The sequence below is a fragment of the Lasioglossum baleicum genome, chromosome 14 (genome assembly GCF_051020765.1).
Source record: "Lasioglossum baleicum chromosome 14, iyLasBale1, whole genome shotgun sequence".
Classification (NCBI taxonomy): domain Eukaryota; kingdom Metazoa; phylum Arthropoda; class Insecta; order Hymenoptera; family Halictidae; genus Lasioglossum; species Lasioglossum baleicum.
This window is the reverse complement of record NC_134942.1, coordinates 11,697,479-11,716,993: the sequence shown is the minus strand read 5'-3', so window position 1 is coordinate 11,716,993 and position 19,515 is coordinate 11,697,479. Positions and strand designations below refer to the sequence as shown.

The 19,515-nt window shown below is 38.2% G+C and overlaps 1 protein-coding gene across 12 annotated transcripts in view; it reads left to right on the top strand.

Annotated features, from left to right (window-relative positions):
* Window positions 1-19,515, top strand: part of Ih (hyperpolarization activated cyclic nucleotide gated potassium channel Ih) — a 278,665-nt gene that overhangs the window by 165,026 nt on the left and 94,124 nt on the right. For 11 of the 12 annotated variants that reach the window (XM_076438053.1, XM_076438052.1, XM_076438063.1 and 8 more), the window contains one exon: window positions 10,635-10,905. In XM_076438053.1, the coding sequence (XP_076294168.1) occupies window positions 10,635-10,905 (271 nt within the window). Of the gene's footprint in view, window positions 1-5,174; window positions 5,986-10,634; window positions 10,906-19,515 lie in introns of those variants that run through there. The other variant, XM_076438062.1, reaches the window with a different exon arrangement.

Sequence of the window (19,515 nt, the reverse complement as noted above, 5' to 3'; positions counted from 1 at the left end):
ACCAATCCGGACGTGGCTACGACAGGCCCCGCTGAGCATGGCGTTGGCATTGGCCGAGCCAGGGTCCGTCCACTTAACGGGGCCCGTCGTAGCCGCGCTCTGATTGGCCTGTGTTTTTCGTTAATAACTCGTTAACAAAGCCGCGGGGAACATTTTCGCAAAGGAAAAAGTTACTTCAAAGGACATCAGGAATCACCCTTTGCGAGTACAACATCTTTAGTACACCCTGTACAACGCTCCATACTACTCGATCGATTAATTTCCATGAAAGAAACCGCTTATTTCGTTCGAGGATTCACCGTCCCGTCGGTAGATACACGACAAAGACACGCGCGTCGTTTGACACCGGGGAGTTGAGTTACAAGTTGAATCTTTCCCACCGGAAATTTGATTATGCAGCTCGTAATCCATACTTTTCACGCCACGCGACAGTTTTATGATACTTCATTATGCTTCATTGAAATTGAAGTGGACGCGAAATCTTTCGGACTCATTTGTCTTGCCACTTTGATTCGCTATAATATTTGCATAGCGCCGGCCGGCAAGAGGTTGTTACATGCGAATGAACAATTTGAAATTTTTACTAATGATGCTGCGCTATTCGGGAAGACAAATGCGAAAAATATGATAACCAGACTGCGGATCTTTATGCAAATTGACATTTGCATAGGTCACTTTCGGGAAACCAGAACAAGAAAAACGTTTCTCTCGTTGACTGGAAAATTGTGTGCTTGCGAAAAGCTCGTGAAAAGAGTGGAATATATCCAGTGACTACATCACTGTTTTAACTATTTTTCATAATTTTTTCCGTTTTCATGATACACGAATAATAAAAAGATTAAATACGATGTGCGAATGAAGCAAAATTAATGAGCAGTAGTTGGCAGAAAGTTTTTCACTCGAGATGGAACGTCCTCGTAAATTGTGCGACGAGCATGAAACGAGAGTGTATGTTTGTACCGCTCATCGTTTCGCCATGAATGTCAATATGTAACCCGCGAAACGTCAATAAAGTGCCGTTATTAAATAGAATGGGCCGTTTACATGGAGAATCGTTGCTCTTTGTGCAGGTTTCTGCGCAGTTTAATGGAGAAATAAATTTCGTTGGAAATCGCGGAGCCTGACGCACGCGTCGACAGTGAAATATGGAGCGCAACTGACGTACGCGTAAGAATGGCCGTTGAATCACTCGTTCGCCCGTTGACAAATGCGCGTAACGAGTCCATTATCGGCCGTCGCAATATGTAGAAAAGCAATCAAGACGGGCCGTGCATGTAGCACGGGTTTACGGGCATGGAATAACTGAAAGAGTCGAACCTCCTCCGATGATCCGAACAGACTTACCATTTTTCAGGGGGCAGTTCCAACTTTCTTACAAAATTCTTCTTCTTCGAGTATTCAGCTTCATTTACTTGTTTTGAATTCCTCCAAATCGCAACAACTTATTTAATAATACAATATACCATTTTTCATTGGGCAGTTCCAAGTTTCTTCCAAAATTCTTTTTCTTCGAGTATTCAGCTTCATTTACTTGTTTTGAATTCCTTGCTAATGGATATATTATATATATATAATATAACATCCATAGCTAATGGATAATTATTTATTAGAAGACTGAGGATATACAGCTTTCTTTCTATCGTAAGCAAACCAACTCGACTTCAACTTCAGCCAGATTTATTTTCATTATAAAGTGTCCCAAAATATATAGTACAAATTAAAAAAATTAATTTATTAATGATGACTATTTTAAACTGCTTTATAAAAATGGCAAGTTGATCAGACGATCAGATCAGATGATCAGATCTTGATGAATGAATTATATTTTTTTCGTATTTTGATGTCTAGAAAATTATTTGTGAATTGTATTAATTTCCATAATTTATACAATTTTTATTAATATATTCACGAAGTAAAAATTCGAGTTACATAAAACGGAAGACTTACAATTTTTGTAAAGACAGGTTAATAAAAAGCTCAGCAGCACTTTTCTAAACATTCTAAAACTTCTTTTGCTTTTTAAAGGAACACAAAAAGAATTACTCATTTTCCGTGCTGTGTAAAAATGGCGTCAGGATGTCAAATATTATTGTATTTTCCTATCTAATGCTGGAAATAAATTGTAACACAAATCCACGTTATTAATTTCGCAGACGATTCAATTGGCTCTTACATAAAGGATAAATAATTCACGGGGACTCATGCTTGTAAGCGTTGCTCGGTTTATGGCAGTCTCGTTTGTGGTTTCGGAGAATCCAGTTTCCTTTGTGGTTTTGTGAGTTGAAAAGGGGAGATTCCAGGGTTGGTGTTGCGTGCGCGGAATGGTTATTTGAAGCTCCACATCAAAGTGCAACTGGCACGAGAAATTCTGTGCTTTGTTGGCGAAAATTAAGATAAATACAGTTGCCTAATGGGAATGAAAATTTTTTGTTGAATTCAAATAAATGACATTGAGATCACTGTGTTTGGAAACACCTCCGACATACGCATGAATTTCAAATTCACATTATACAGTAGAAACATGTTTTTCAAGCATTTTATCCTGATTTTCATTCAATTCATGTTTAACTGTATATCGAAAAATTTCCTCTGTATTAAATTGACAGGACTAGTTCACAAACCTAAGTTTCCAAGATGGAAAATGTTATTCAATTTTAATTGAATCGTTTTAAATAAAAAGTTTTACACAGGATTTTCTTTCGTCAGAATGTTAATGTTTCTCTTTCTCCGAACAATTCGTCTGTTAGGTTCTAAGAATATTTTTTATCTTTTCTTCGCTTATTATTTGAATTCTTCTAAGCTTCCTTCTGAGAAAGGAAAACGGTTTGCACACGTTCGTTTCTTTACAGAGTGATTTATTGAAGAGACTACTGGAAATTTTCTAAACATTTCCCAATGTGCCAATCATTAGAGCACTCCCACTCTCATTTTCAATAATATATAAACCTTTGGAACTCAACGCTGGATAGACAGTACGTTTCGGAACTGAATTCAGTGAGTTTCCCTTTCAAATGAAGTCGAAGTTTATAGATCCCGCGAATTCGCTAAATATTCCATTTGCCATTCTCTTGAATCACTCTGGGTCCGCAATGCGTTGACATCGGGCGCAGTGTTTAGGTAAATACACGATATACATATGTGTGTACTCAATTTTATTAAATTTGTAGATATTTGTACATACTTGTACACGTTTTTCTTGTAAATCAGTTCAGTACAATCAAATTTTATCTCATCGTTCAGAGACAGCAATTTTTAATTAACCTCACGAGGCAGATACAATCTTAATTCAGATGTCAGATTATATCAGCTCAAATTATACACTATAAACTTCTACATATATACATACACACAGTTAGAAGCAAGGAATATCTGAAGAAAAGTGATGCAAAGGAAACAGCTGTTAAACCAAAAACATTTATAATTTTCATTATTACGTGTCACTAAAAATTCTATAACAATTGGCTAAAATACTTTTCTATACACAATTTGAGTTCAGGAAATATTCTGCAACCAGAACATTTTTCTAGAATCATATAAATCAATACAGGATACAATTATAATATGATTAACTAGCAGTCTGATCTCCACCATTTTTATTCGCATAGCAAATGCTGAAAAAATCGTGTAAACTTTAGGACAGTACTGGAGGAAGAATAAACCGTAAAGAAGAACAATAAAATTACTATTTATTATAAAATTGTTGTTGTTCTGTTCCTAAACGCTTAAGATATGTTGTGCACATTCGCAGGGTACCGTGCTTAAATTAGTATGCGGGATAAAGACAAGTGAGGAGCTTCCCATTGATCCATAGCCGCAAGTACGAAATAATTTCGAGCTACCTTCTAGGTTGAAACACCGAGACATCCAGATTTCCAACCTGTCCAACTTCGTTAATCCCTTCGGATCCCTCGGAGCCTCATAGGATCCATAGGATCACGAAGCTCCGGACCAACAGACTAGCCTAATTTCAATCTTCCCGCGATTCCTTAAACACCCGCTGCGTGGCTACCAGTCAGCAAACGGAACGAATGAGCAATCTCCTCGAAAGAGCATGAAGAGAAGCATACACAATAAATATACAATAAAATTGGTTCATTTGAGGCCTCGTTTTCGAGAAAATCAATTTTGAATTTTCTCCAAGTGTGCGTGCACTTAACCTTGCGTATGTATAGTAGACTTGCAGCGACATCTGTAACCACACTCATCAGTTAGGTGCATGCGTACCAGAATGACCTCAAACTGCATTTTTCTTGAAAACGATTCGTTATTTTTGATTTTCATTGTATATGCAGCACTATCTCCGTAACTCTATCTTTACCATGAATTTTGGCCCACCCATTATATGCATCATTCATGAAATTTTTATGCATATCAACCATAGCCTTTCTTCTCATGCATAGCCTTTCTTGCTAAATCATCAGTCTTCAAGTTTCGCTTGATGTCTGCAGTGATGGAATACGATAATGGCGCAATAGGTTTCTGAAGAGTGTAGTACTGATATTTCTCTAAAAATTAACGTATCTAGAAAAAATGTAACGAGGATCGAAAGTTTATCGGAACTCTGTCTCGTCCATATTGAATTTTGTACAAGCTCACTAATATACCCAGAGATACCGTGGCTACGCTTTTGTGGAACAGACTGTCATTTCTCAACGACAAAGGTAGCTCATGTGGGCGTCGAACAAGACGAGTTCAGAAATGGAGACTAGGGTAACTGTACTGATTATTGCGGTATCATGCTTCGATCGTACTTTATTTTAATATTAATCCTAATTTATCAGGAAATAATAATACGTGGAAGCATTTTATGGAATAATGTGTTCTGAATACGAAAATAAATCTTTCAAAACCTAATACGACATAAGAAGATATGAAGAAATAAAATAGATAACATTTTAAACGTATTACCGCGCACAAAAAAGTACCATGTACTAATTACTGCGGATTAGAATTCGAAATATAATTTCGGTATTTTAAAGTGAAATAAAACCCAATTTTTTTATTCAAACAATAAATGTTAATCAATAAAATATTTTCCAGTTTGTTCTATGAAACTACCAGAAAGATGGCAAAAGATCATCGAACAAAATGGAAAATATTTGATTGAATAAAAAAATTGGGTCTTATTTCACCTTAAAATACCGAAATTACTTTCTTGCCAATCCAATACTTATGAAGAATGTTTTTCCAAATCCTGAGATTATAAAAATATGAGAATGATTGTCAATTTTGTTTGCCTCACCAAACAGAGTACATTCTCATATTATATTTACTTGTACGTATTTTAATCTCATTGAGAAAAATGTTTTCCAAATCCTGAGATTATAAAAATAAGAGAATGATTGTCAATTTTGTTTGTCTTACCAACCAGAATACATTCTCATTGAATTGTATATTTATTTTTATATATTTATTTGTACGTATTTTAATCTAATTGGGAAAAGTACCGCAATAGAACGTAGACCCGCAGTAATAAGTACATTCAGCCTGGCTCGAAAAAAGTGGTGAAAGTAGGGTCGATGTCTTGACGAAGTCCTGGTCCTCCAATGTCAAGGCTGAGAAGCGCGATCTGCATGCGTCCTCCAGCAAGGAAGAAGCCTGTCCGAAGAATCGAAGCACGCGGTTCCCCCCTGGTTTCACAATAAAACCGGTCAGTGGTTGTTCAGCTATCTCTGTCTGGCGTTCAGCTTGGCTTTCGCCGGCGTTTGCTCGTTTTGCGGCACGCGTGCCGCTCGTCATTAGTCAACCTCTGCTCCGGGGACCAGTTACGCGTTAAACCGGGGCAGACTCTGTTCTCGCGATCCTGAACAGGCCGGTTTGCGGTTTTGCGGACGATGCCCGAGGACCATCAAAATCAAGAGCAAAGGCTCGACGATCTCCGAAGGCCGTTGTTGCGAAAACACCAGCTGGAGGACACCAACGGTAGCCGCCGCGGGTTCGTCTCTAGCTGGCCGGAATTGTGCTCCCACAGCACGAACAAGTCCGGTGAGTCCTTCTGGATCACGATCTCGCGTGGCTCTCGTCTCTCGATTCACAACCCGTCAAGGATCCTTTCGAGGACCCAACCCTTGATCATGCTGTTCCGCAGTTCTTCGGAAACTGGCCCGGCAGCAAGCCACGCCACTGTCACTCCCGCGGTACTTGTTATCGTTCATCGTTCTCCTATCTCTAGTGATCCTTCAATGCTTCGTGACAGCGAAACTGTTCTTCAGGATTTAGGCGACCAGTGTGCACGATCTGGGTTGCTGGGGTGAACCCAGAAAGAATTGGGCGCGCAGTGGGCAGAATTAGTGTGACACTGGTCTCTGGCTTTGATGCTTGTCGATGATTCGGTGCCCGTTGCGGAGGGTTGATGGTTTGCGTGCTGCGGATGAGGTTGTAGATTCGGTGAATTGTTCGATGATCGTGGTTGCGTGAGAGGGATTGAAAGTGAGTATGGTTTTACGGTTGTGGTAGATTGTCGTGTGTTAGGCCCTTAATTTTTGTTTTTATGTCCTGACGTTGTCGATAAACCTAACTCATATTGTAGTACAACAAACTTTTTATTGAAAAGTATGTGGTAGAGGTGAATTGTAAACTTTAATTTTGTGTGAAAGCAAAAAACCTAGATAAACTTAAAAAGATTCGACAAAATCGCAAAGGTGACAAGTTGATTGGGATTTTTAGTGATATTTCGTGATTTTAGTGTATAATCCATGTTAATCTATAATAAATAATCAACATCATTTTTATTTAGCATCCTATTAAAAATCAAATAATTTTGGCAAGTACAGTTACGAAAGCGAAGAACTAATATTTTATTTCTACTAAAATAGAAGCTTTTTCGCGACTGCATGTTTATATTTTTAATAATTGTAGAATAAAAATGGTGAAACCGATCATTTGACTGGGGGTGGTGCGATTAATGTCAAATAAATAAATGTAACATCAATTAGGTGTTACAACGACACCTAATCTCTAATTTTCTGCTTGCGAAAATCGCAAAATCGAAATCTCCAGTTTAAATTGAGGTAAATGGACGTGTTTGAATCTAACGAGCACCTAATCTCTCTAATTCGATTATTTACTTATTTCATCGGGAGTTTTTGATGATCGAGGCCGGAAATTGTCTGCGACTCCGCCCGGCAGTTATTCATTTATATAAGTTTCGTGATGATCAGGTTCTTGCTTCGTTAGAGGGATCTCGTTACGCGATAAGATAGTCTTCGCCTTTTCCTCCTGCTGCAGTTGTAATGGGTTTCTTCTATTACTGTAATTATTCAAGTGCTCAAGATGAAGTCTACTGATGAATTCTGAATCAGTTTCGAAGCGATTAATGTTTTTGCGCTGCCGACGCCGGAACTTCCTCTTCGGATGACGATCTTAAACTCAGTTTAACTTGTTCCGAAATCTTTCCACCGGGGTAATAATTACTCATGCACACAACAACCGTGTCTTAATGAGCTACCGGCAAACTTTCGGATAAGCTCTTCTTGCGCCGACGATGAGCGCTGCTACTTTGATAAATATTCATGTGTTTATTAACGAAGACTGGTCACCTTCTTGTTCCCTCGAAAGAATCTTTCAGAAATGCGAACTTACTATTTAATTATGCTAATTCGGAACACTTTTGCATTTTAATTGATATTGGCTCAGTGTTGTTGCGATCGGGAGAGTGTAGAACACCTGGTACATGTTGCACAGTCAATATACACACTGCTGTTCGGGAAGGTTTCATCACTTATGAGAATCGGTGGATTGCGGATGTTTGTGCGTTTATCAGTCACAGAAATCACTGAAAATCAAAATTTCATGAACTTCTATGTATATCGCGTTACATTAATTTGTTCTAATATTAATATCAGAAATGGGTTTCTCTAAATTATTCTACATATATAAATGTATCTATTAATATTAGCACATATGAGTAAACCAAATTTAAATAATTATTATTGGGGCTTATACACTATATGATATTATTATATTACTGTACATCATTTATACTAAAGCTATTAATATCAAAGGTACAGTTTATTTAACTTCGGATTCTCTAATTTATTCGTCATCATCGAAACAGCTGATGGACAGCTCTGGAAGCAAAATTGCAGAACAATTACCACACCAAAATTCAAAAAATTAATATATTGATGAAAAGAAAATATGTACAGGTTAATAACTGAATGTATTAAATAAAATTATTTTATTGGGGTGATATTTAAATTTGTAAAACTCAAAAATTATATTAATTCAAAATAAACGTATTTTGTTATAAGTTAGAAAAACTACCTTAGGGGTAACAGCAGCATATCTTCAGGAAGATGTGATATTTATAAAGATGCGACCTCGATGTTGAATTTGATTTACACTCTTTCTCTGGACAGTACATGTCCTCTACATTAGGAACAATTAGTAAGCACCATTTGTGTTTGAGAATATAGGCGGTTTAATAATAACTTATGGAAGTGTATATTATTGTTGTACATTCGCCTAACCGTAGCAGTCGAAGAAACGTGGTTCAGAGCATGATCCTTCAGTTCGAAGTATGAATTATCTTCGATGGCAGGAAAGGAGCCTCGCAGGGAATTCTCTCAGTTAACTGTATTTAATGGAGTGAACGGTGCCCCGAAGTTTTTACATATCACATGTGGCCGTCGGTGATGCGTGGCGGTGTTTCGGAGCTAGAAAGGAAGTCAATGGGAGATCGGAATGAGCTCGCATACTCGCATGTGCGTCAATGACCGTGGTAGGGATTTTTTTGTGGCGATACATGGGCGATACGTGTTTCTCCAACTGAACTTGACCGTAGACGACTAGATTCATTATTGCGTTCAGCTGCATATTATTATTTTTGTTGTTGTCATTATCTTGTTGCACACAACACGAGTGACTTCATTGATTTCAGACTTATCATGCTCGGTTAGCGAGAAGCTCTATTTAACGGTAATTCCATGATATTATACGTTAGCTGTGCTTCCGAGAATGGGAATGATGAATAGACTATAACAGTACACGTGTAAGCAGATATATTATCTGACTTTGTCATCGGAAACATTTCCATTATAATTATCACACCATTTTTTAAAAACTATTTCGTTGTAATTCTCACACAATTTTTTAGAAATATTGTCGTTGTAATTATTGGACAATTTTTAAAAAATTTTTTCGTTGTAATAATTACATAATGTTTTAGAAATGTCGTTGTCATCATTACACCATATTTTACAAAAATTTTCACCCCGATTATGCACTTTATATTCATTTCTAAATGAAATGTACAGTATCTGTAACACTTGCAGCATACATATACATATGTGTATATGTATATGTACATATAAATAAGTAAAATTTTATGATAATCTTATGAGGCATTAACAGTGACTGACACATGTCTTGTAAAAATGACAAGATTGTATTTACGTAGATAGATATTGTACAATTTTCACTATAACTTGAGCTTGGGAATGCATTTTCGAAAATTCAATAATTGTAAAATAAAAAATATTTTATTTCTAGAAACAGAAATTATAAATAATTGCGTTTTTAAATTGTGGTTCATTTCTTTCTAGAAACAGACTATAGTTACCTAACGTCATAATTTTGCAGTACGTATACAGCATAAATAATTTAATAGTGATCATTTCATCTAGTTGGCTGCAATTGTCTACGTGTATAAACAAATAAAATTAAACTAATGGTAGTTTTTTTTCTAAAAATGGACCACAATTCACTGGAACTATGCAACAATTTGTGGGGATGGTGAAAAAACTGGGGTGGACTGCGAGGACATATAGCTACAAGGGATTTTAGTAACAACTATAGTGGCGTCGTAAAATTTATGAGACATCAATCCATATTGAATTCGGAGCTAGTAATAAATTTCAGTGCAGTAATAAATTGACGTTTAGATATCAGTTTCAATTTTCCCCATTAATTTCCTCGATTGAAAACCCCGTCTGCTACAATCTGCAAAATGACGTATCTCGGTCATTCGTGTCATAATCCTGCTTGTACCGAGTATTTTCCACATTTTTATTATTTATAATCTTCGATTGTGCTCTCTGCATATTAAAACCACAATAAATACAAACATAATGATTATAATATTATAAGACTGATTTTATGTTTTATGCACAAATGAATGAACATAAGAATTGCATAAACAATTACTATTTGAATAAACATATTTTCTTCATATAGAAAAACATCAAAGTGCGTTAAAGTGTGTTTACAAGTATAATGTGCAAAAATTTAATCAGATTCTTAGTTTTAAAATAAAAGTACACGTTTAAATTTCACAAACTCTGCAATAACTGTTTTAATCGTCAATAATATTTATGTTTATAATATTTAGAAAATATATGATTGAATACATCGAAAAAACATGCTGTTAATGATTAGTTGCAAATTTTTAAAAAATTTCGCTTATACATTATCTAGTAATATAATTCAACTTCCCAAGAAAACATAGTTTGATCCAATTTAAGAAAAGGTGTTCTCTTATAAAAAGTGTTTCAATACTAATGGGAGTTACAGTGACACGTATCATACGGAGGTTCTCTTTCAGCAGAGAATCCCATAAACTTAGTTTAGCACCCAATGTGAGCCGAAGGACAATGGTTTTCAGAGCATATGCTAATAAAATTATTATTTTTCAGGCAACGAGATGAATTACAAGGGCAGCGGGAAGGTCCACTTCGGAGTGGACGACGTGTCCCTCTATGGGACGCCGAAGGAGGAGCCTGGTCCGGGTCTCCCGGGCCAGGAAGTCAAGCAGAGTTTCTTGAAGAATCAGCTCCAGGCGCTGTTCCAGCCGACGGACAACAAGCTGGCCATGAAGCTTTTCGGCAGCAAGAAGGCGCTGATGAAGGAACGGATCAGGCAAAAGGCTGCAGGTCACTGGGTCATCCATCCTTGCTCCAGTTTCCGGTGAGTCTTCTCTATCAAACGATTCTTACCTTGACAGGCAACGATATCGACCAACGGATTCTAGCACCGTGGCAACTTCTCGCCTCGTTTTCTAGAGAGTGAAAGAGAGTACCCTAACTTATCGTTAGATCTTCTCGGGCTGTCTTTTTATGGGTAAAGTTGCCTAGCCTTATCAAAGCTGCCTCGTAACTTTGCGGGAGTCACCTAGTGACGATTCTTCAAAGGGTGTTGCGCGAGAATCCCAGCCTCGAGATTCTAAATACAACGCCGGAACTTTGCTCCGAGTTTCGGTTTCCCAAGAACAAGATTAGCTCCCTGTGAACCAACAAAGGGGCGTGTAGGGTAAACATAGGAGACACGCTTTCGCATTAAGAACCAATAACAACTTTGAAGATGTTGAAAATATAAAAAATGTGGCTTCTATCCACCATGGGGTGTCATCTAAGTTTACCCTACCTGTTACGCGCGACATATGTTTGAAGGTTCTTAAGTGGTGAGATTTTTGAGCTGGTTAATAAGTAGACTGTGGATCTTTATGCAGTTATGAAGAAATTGGCTGGGCGAAATATAAAATAATAAAAGATTAGAAAAATTAAACAATGTTGTAACGTTGTTTTTAATGCAACAAAATCATTAAGGGATGAAATCAATTCTTATTTTACTCCTGCGGTCCACAGTCAATAGAAAACATTTTTAGTTTACATAAAGATCCGCAGTCTATTAATAAGATTAAGGGGTACAGTTCTCTTTCGATAGAAGACGATTGCTCGGGGCGTGTTCTGGCGTTTTTGCTACTCCTGATATAAGCAATCTATGTATAGGCTGAGGATGTTTATTAGACTACCATTTTCACAAACTCGACGGTGAGAATTTAATTTATTATAGCTATTTGTTCGGTGTTGTTGGATTTCATTAGTGTTTTATCAAGTTTATTAAGCAACATCTGCATCAAAATTCTGAAATAATGTCAGACTTCATTATATATATATATATGAACAGTCGAGTTAGAAAGTAAGCTAATGAAGGGAGAATACAGGCAAATTAATATGACACATCTTTAATAATGATAATGTACGTTCTAGATAAAAACAATACAATAATTTAATTTCTGTCTGACCTTTATGTATCCATTTAAAGCTTCATACAGTTTTCTGTCGATATAAGACGACGACTTGGGGCGGCTTTCGACGTATCGCGGATGAGGGTACTCTTTTGTTTTTGTTTTAGGGCGGTGGGGAAATACTGTTACGTACAACGCCCCTAAGATGAAGATTGGGATGATATTTGAGGGAAACGGGACTTTAATCCCTGTCCATACCTGCTAAAACCCCACCGCCCAAGGCCATAGACCCTTCTCGCCTCCATACCCGATACTAACACTACCCGGGGTCCCACTATTCGTATTACTCCCGTGGTGTTGCTTGACGCGTCTATCGGGTCTCCCTTTGTCACTATGGGTATATCCCATTCCTTAACGGATGAGGGTACCTATAATTATGTAGGGAGATGCCACCTCTGAGCGGCGAGAATTCCGTCGAATGTCACGACGTTAGTAACTGTAACGACGCGGCGCGATTCGATATCTGTTATTATGTTTATCGATTTCGTTATTCATATTTGTAATATGCGATTTCTTGGTCATTCTGGTTCGACGTACGAAAACGAAAAGACGTGTTTGATCTCAGACGGAGATTCAGACGGGATAATTTAATTAGTTGTATTTGTTATAATTCAAATTTCGTATTAAAATATTTCGAGTTTACGATCGAATTATTCAATTTACGATTTAAATCCTACATTTTTTATTAGGGTACCTATTCAGGCTTGACGTTATCTTTGAGTGGGCTGAGTCCCATACAAAGGATAGAACATGACATGTACCCTCTCGTCAGTGTGGCCAGATTGATGTTGAAACCAACATCTTATCCCCCTCCAGGCTCTCCACCTTATCCCCTTCCACTATCGTATTCCACCGTTCAGTCCCTACCGCGCACGCGCAACGTGTCTTCCATTCGCCTCACTCTGCCTCACTCTATCCTCATCGCGCAACGTGTCACATATTACTCTGGTCATCAGAGAGGGGGTACTTGTATTCCCCCCGATTCCTTTTCGATTACCCCTGTCTGGACACACTGCCTCTCGTTCTGGCACTAAGCGGGGGCAAGAAAATAAGAGGTTAGACCTCTAGCGGGTCTAGGACGAAACACACCATCTGTTTTCCTCCAATAGAATAGCGCTTGGCATGTTGTATGATTCAAACCCGAGTCCAGAACGTTATCAAGTTTCAAAATCCGAAGCGGAACGTTTTATGCCCTACAAACATAGCTATTCAGTGTAGAATTTGATCGAACCGTAGCGCCGCGAAAAATATTATTACTATTATTAAAAATAAGAGGTTGTTTTGTTAAGATAAAAACATTGTCGCTTTATATCGAAGGAAAACTGTACATAACTGTTAGTAGAACTAAAAAATTGATTCTTCGGAAATGTGTGCTCGTATTGCATAGTTGCTTTAGGACTTCCCAATTGCACCCAAGCTTTTGGTACCTACTATACGTCGTTCTGTTCGTTTCTACGTGCTGAATACGAATATGACTTTGTTTTTTGGTGGAAATGACAAGTTCCCAATATTCGATAAAGGTCATTTTCGTATTCAGTCGAGTCTTACCCTTGACAGTTACATCGAATCACTTTTAGCACACTGAAGAATTCAACAGAGCGACTAGACATATGAGAGACCCTGTACACCTTTATAGGAAGTTCATGTATCGCACGGTCGAAGGGGAGCTGATTGTTTCTGGCTCTGACCAGTTTGCTTTGAATTGGGATAGTCCGTTCGAGTGTCCTCCAGCAATCAGTTGATCCGTACACAAAGTATTCTCACAGTAGACACCGGATTCAGAGTCCAATGATCAAAGTAAGATTCCTGATTCTCTTAGAGTGGTAGGGGAACCTTGAGAACGGGGAGAATTATCAAAAAGGGGGGCGACGGGGGGGCTGATCGCTAACGAGCAATGGAATTTTCGGAGGCCCGACGCGACGCGCGGGAACGCCACTCCTATCTCTCCTAATTACCAATTAAAACGTCTAATTAAAGTGCCTCGCCGCGAGTGGAGACCTCTGAATCGAACGAATTGTTACGTGTCCGTGTGTATCCGTGGAGTACGTGTTTCTTCGCGATTGCGCGGTGATCGGCTTTGACCCAGTTCGCAATCTTTCGCCGGCGAAAACAATCGATGATAAATCCGGGGGCTGCGTCGGAACGGAACACCGTGAGTCCGTAAACACGCTTCCGACCCTAGGAATATGCATTCGACCTGTTCGGTGATAAATGGTCCCGGCGAAACGAGTTTCTAACGACGCTTTTAAATCGCTGCTGCTACCTCCATTGGCAACGCTTACTGAAGACGATCGCTGTAGATCGTCCCCCAGAAAGTTCGCGGCAGTGATACATCGACTTGCTTTCGCTCGATCTCCGAGGGATTCCCTCTGTACTTGAATTGTTAACGAAGTGATGGCGGTGTTCATTCGGTCGGACGGCTTCTACGAGAAATTGCTAATATTAGGGTAGCTAATTTGAGCGGGAGCGATTCTTTTAGAGCCAGCAGATGGAATAAGGAGTCGCGAATCGACTGAAAATGATCAAATACTTCGTCAAAGTGTACATAGTGACTCACTTAAGACTTAAGACAAGCCATCTGAATAACTTCTACATTTTTGGAGATAGGAATAAATGATTCAGGCAGAAGTTGTTTGGTTTCTTCAAAGGACTTCCGAGAACTACATATTTTTGAACTCCTACGTTTGTAGCCCCTCATACGTTATTTTCAATTTGTTAAAATCGTTATACATATTAGATAGAGCGAAATTTTGATGAATTAAATGTTTATAATAAGAACTACAAGGACTGTCATCCAATCTTCTTAGTTACTAAATAGTGTTCGTGTCATTTTATAAAATATTTAAAGGAACATTTCCTTGGTCGACCAAAAGATTCTTCCTGGTAGAAATAACTTTAGAATACTGTCATCATATTTTTCAATTTGAATCTCCGAGTATTGATGCGAGTGTTATTCTTCGAAATTATAGTTTCTAAATAAAACTAGGATTGCAGAAGCATGGTCGAGGACGAAGTGCAGGACCACGCGTGAAAGTGGGTCGCCAATCGAAAAAATGTCTCTGATCCTTGTTATATCCTCGCGTGTCAGTCCCGTTGGAAAGAATTATGGACACTTTGGGGATCCGTGGCCTTTGTCTTCCGCGACAGCATAAAGCACTTTCTCGTATCGGGGTCGAATTCCTTGGCCAGGCTGGTTCCAACAACTGGAATGCATCTCTCCGCGGCGACATATTTCGCGAAAAGACTGAACGAAGAAAATAGTCGTCCTGCGGGAGCAGGATAACGCGTTCTTTCGGGTTCGATCGGATCGATCCGGGTCGTTGGCACGGCGATGGTCTAGTTTGGGATAAATATCTACCGAAGAACTGTCGACGTTTCGACTCTTCTCACCAGCTAATACGTCACTAATTTTTTACCGGGCAAAGTCCTAATGGTCTCCCAACCTAATGGTCTTATTTTTTGATGTTGTGGCTCAGCCATCATTTTTCATCGCGTTGATAATTAATTACAGTTGAAACAGCTTGGAACCTCTGACATTTTCAGCGTACTTTCGTTCTTCAAGTTCCTAATTTCTAAATTCTGAAGTACTGTACACATTCTTGATTTATTTAAATTTGCTGAAACTCAGGAAACTTGGAATTATTTGAATTTTTATATTTTTGTGTCCTTCAAATTCCACATATTCTTGAAAACTTTTATGTAAATTAGGAATCCCCACCATGAGTTTCAACACTTTTAACAACTCGTGGTAGGGATCGCTAGTACGCAACGAACGAGGTTCCAACAAGCGAGGTTCTACTGTACTTGACATAAATGTTATCTAAACTGCGGTTAATTGTCCCTATACTACGGATCTTTATGTATAATACAAATTGTCTGTATCACTTACAATTCCTTCTTTAATAATTTTAATACTACATTGACATTTTCAATTGTTCGTTTGCACTTACTCATTCTATGACTCATTTAAAAATAGTACTGTATAATTCCCAAGCTATCAAAATTATTAAAAAATAAGTATCTGTGTAGCTCTCATAGCCTGCGATTGATACAATATTTATTTCACATAAAAATCCGCAATCTAACCCAGCAGCGTGAAATAAATAACACCAGAAAACCCGCGTAGGAAAACTTAATATGTGTCCGGGGGTGGGAGGTGCTATTGTATTTTATATTTCAGGACATTAATTTTGTCTTTTCCGGTAATAAGCGGTCGGCATTTCTCAAAACTGCGAATCCCTTTCCGTTTCACGTGAACCCAACGAAACTGCCGGGCACCGTTCCATAACCATTCGGGAAACAGCGCGTCCCGTGCGTTCGTCGTGCCAATTGCCTGGAATTGCGCCGTTCTTCCGCTGAGAGCGTTGCTTAATTACCGATAATACCGAGAACGCTGGCTTCAGCCACCGTGGATGCTCAAATTTTCATTTGAACGACTGCTAACGATCCTCGTATTCTATTTTCACGCGGCGTACGATCGTTAGGGCCCGAGGAATCGTTCAATTATTCAGTCAGAACCTCGCGGAATCGAGAAACTTCGCTTGTAATATGAAAAGACGCTGCCTACAACTAGGCTACAACTTCTTCGACTTTGCTAGTACGCTCCTGGATCACTATGCCCGCGAGTTTTTATGCGAATTACCGTTTTATGGAAGCCGAAAGAGGGGACGAGTTTGTTACGACCGGAGGGGACCCTTCGCTGTAAAGGAGAAACAAAAATATCCTCAATCTTCGTTAATGCAGTACGTCAGCATTTTAGACTCTGATCATACTGTTCATTAAACCCTTGTCATTTTCTTTACAGTTATAGCGATTAGAACGTCTTCATCCCGAAAAATATCGTAGAAGATAATTTTTTGTATGGCTACATTTATTTTAATGCTTAAGTATTGATTACAAACGAATCAAATTTTATTTCATCTATTGTAGAATGAAACGCGTAACATTCATATTTGTTAGACTTTGTTGAAAGCCTTCATCACGAGACTGGCTCGTCAAAATTCGGCAAGGGGTTAAGTATTGTACGAGGTATTATATATCAATTGCATATACATAAAATGTAAGAAATCATATACGATAGAATTATTCCAGGTCGGAAGAAATGAATAAGAACATTTAATTTTCGACTTGAAATAGCTGTAAAGGGTTGTTAACGCTTTGAATGACTGGATTTCTGCATTTATGGCACTTGAAAATATTTATTATAAGAAGGCATTTATTCAAAAATTACAACATTTTTCGTTTAGTTCACCTGCTATTTTCTAATCAGCGGAAGACATTTTGCTTCAATCCTTAGAAAATATATTATTGGATTGGAAAAATGCATGCTCTGCAGTCTATAATTGACATAGTTAATTTTAGTAGTCTTTTATAGTTCTGTCAATCATCACTGTAACGTTCTAAGGAGTCTTACTATTAATTTGGATAAATAATTGCAGAGCGAAAGTGCTCGTCTAGAAAGAACGTTGAAATTGAAATGACTTACTAAAATTATTGAAAGAAGAAATATAATTTAATCTAACTTCCATTTCATTCGATCTGCTTGTATTTATTTCGGATGAAAATCTGCAATTTAGTCATTGTACTTTGTTGTTTCGTTTTTAATATGATGTTTCTTAGCAAATCAAGAAAAAAAACCACGTTCTTTTGCCAAAAAAGATCATATTGTTTCTTCTCCTATCATTTCGCCTTTCATTACACTGATCTGGCTCGAACTAATGGACTCACTATCAACGATCAGTATGGTCAGAGTCTAAAAAGCTGACGTACTGTCATCTTCAAGGTCTCTGTTCTTTGTTACCATTATTGGCTCGGGAATCTGTTGCGTTCCGCAAGATTTATAGGGTATTGTTCTCCAGTTTACGACGATGCAATGTTACAAATTCGAGATTATGTATGTTTACAGACGTCTTTTGTTCGCGATAAATTACTGGAAACATCCATCTCTCGACACGTTAATGTCACGAAGCCCAATTGATATTATATTGAAATAATTCTTGTTACTAATCAACATAGCGATTCACGTTATTACGTTTCTCTGAAATGCAGTTTCAGATAATCGGTTTATATAATGTCCAAGAATTAAACAAGCATATTGAATCTAATGAACAGAGCGTTATCATCAAGTTGGGAATGGTGCGAGAGAGAAAAATACATGAAAATATTGATAGCATCGAGGAAATTACGGGAACTCGTTCGTCGTAAACGGAAACCAATGACGCGAGCTATTTACAGTATTGTTTATTTACGTTGGTTGCAAAAGTTATAGGTATGGGTCAGGTTGAAACAAATTGGTTGTCGACTCATTTAACAATGAGTTGAGAGGGGATATTCTGGACAATTGATACATTGCAATTTTATTTTCTATAATTATTAAGAAGTTCTTCTCTTCGCAATACTAAAATACAAAATACATTTTGTACGACATTTAAACAAATGGCTCTTTTAAAAATCTGTTCACACAGCTAAAATCGTTCTGCAAATACGAACTGCATTTAGTACAACATCTAAACAAATGGCTCTTTTAAAAATCTGTTTACGCAGTTAAAATCGTTCTACAAAAATGCAAAATATATTCAGGACAACATGTAAACAAATGGCTCTTTTAAAAGTCTGTTTACGCAGTTAAAATCGTTCTACAAAAATGCAAAATATATTCAGGACAACATCTAAACAAATGGCCTTTTTAGAAATCTATTTACACAGTTAAAACCGTTGTGAAAAAATACAAAATTTATTTCCGACACGTTTTATTCTCTTTTACGCAATTCCAACACGTTCGCTAAACTTTTACACAATTTTCAACACTTGTTACGCCCGCAAAAAAGATGCAAGCTAACATAACTGTGCAAAGTATTCATCACTGTAATACGCCTGACCTCGTCAGGACTACTTTTCGGAAAATCTGGACGACCAGTAAAGACCAGAGTGTTCAGCAGCTCTTGCTCCCAAGCGGTCCGACAACGTCACAGGGAAAGATTAAAAGAAAAATCAGTGTCGACAATGCTAAAAGAGTATGACAAAGGGAAGAAGATGGCATCCGATAAGCACGCGGTTTCCGTGTCCCCGGAAACGTTGCTCAATCTTGCACGATAGAAGTGGTCGCAATTATTGGATTTCTCCAGTGATCAACGAGGTTGATCTATTCTGATTCCATCTAGGAAGCGAGCGGTATTTACGGTCCGCGGATTCTAACTATAAAAACGACCCTTGATCCCTGACGAGCCAGATGTCAGATACTCATTTAAAGGTTCGACTAAAAATAGTGAGGGTCCGCGTGGTCTTGCTCTCTTACGCTGATCGCCTCCGCCGTCGACCAGGCGATATTTATAACGAGACGGATTCTTGAAAAACGGCGTGTTGCCCGCTATCATTCCCAGGAAATGCTCGCCCCACGAGACGGTCTAACAGTCTCCGGAGAGGTCGTTGACCTAATCGTTAACCCTAACCACTGGCCGAGATGAGTCAAATGGGCTTACGTGAGAAACGAA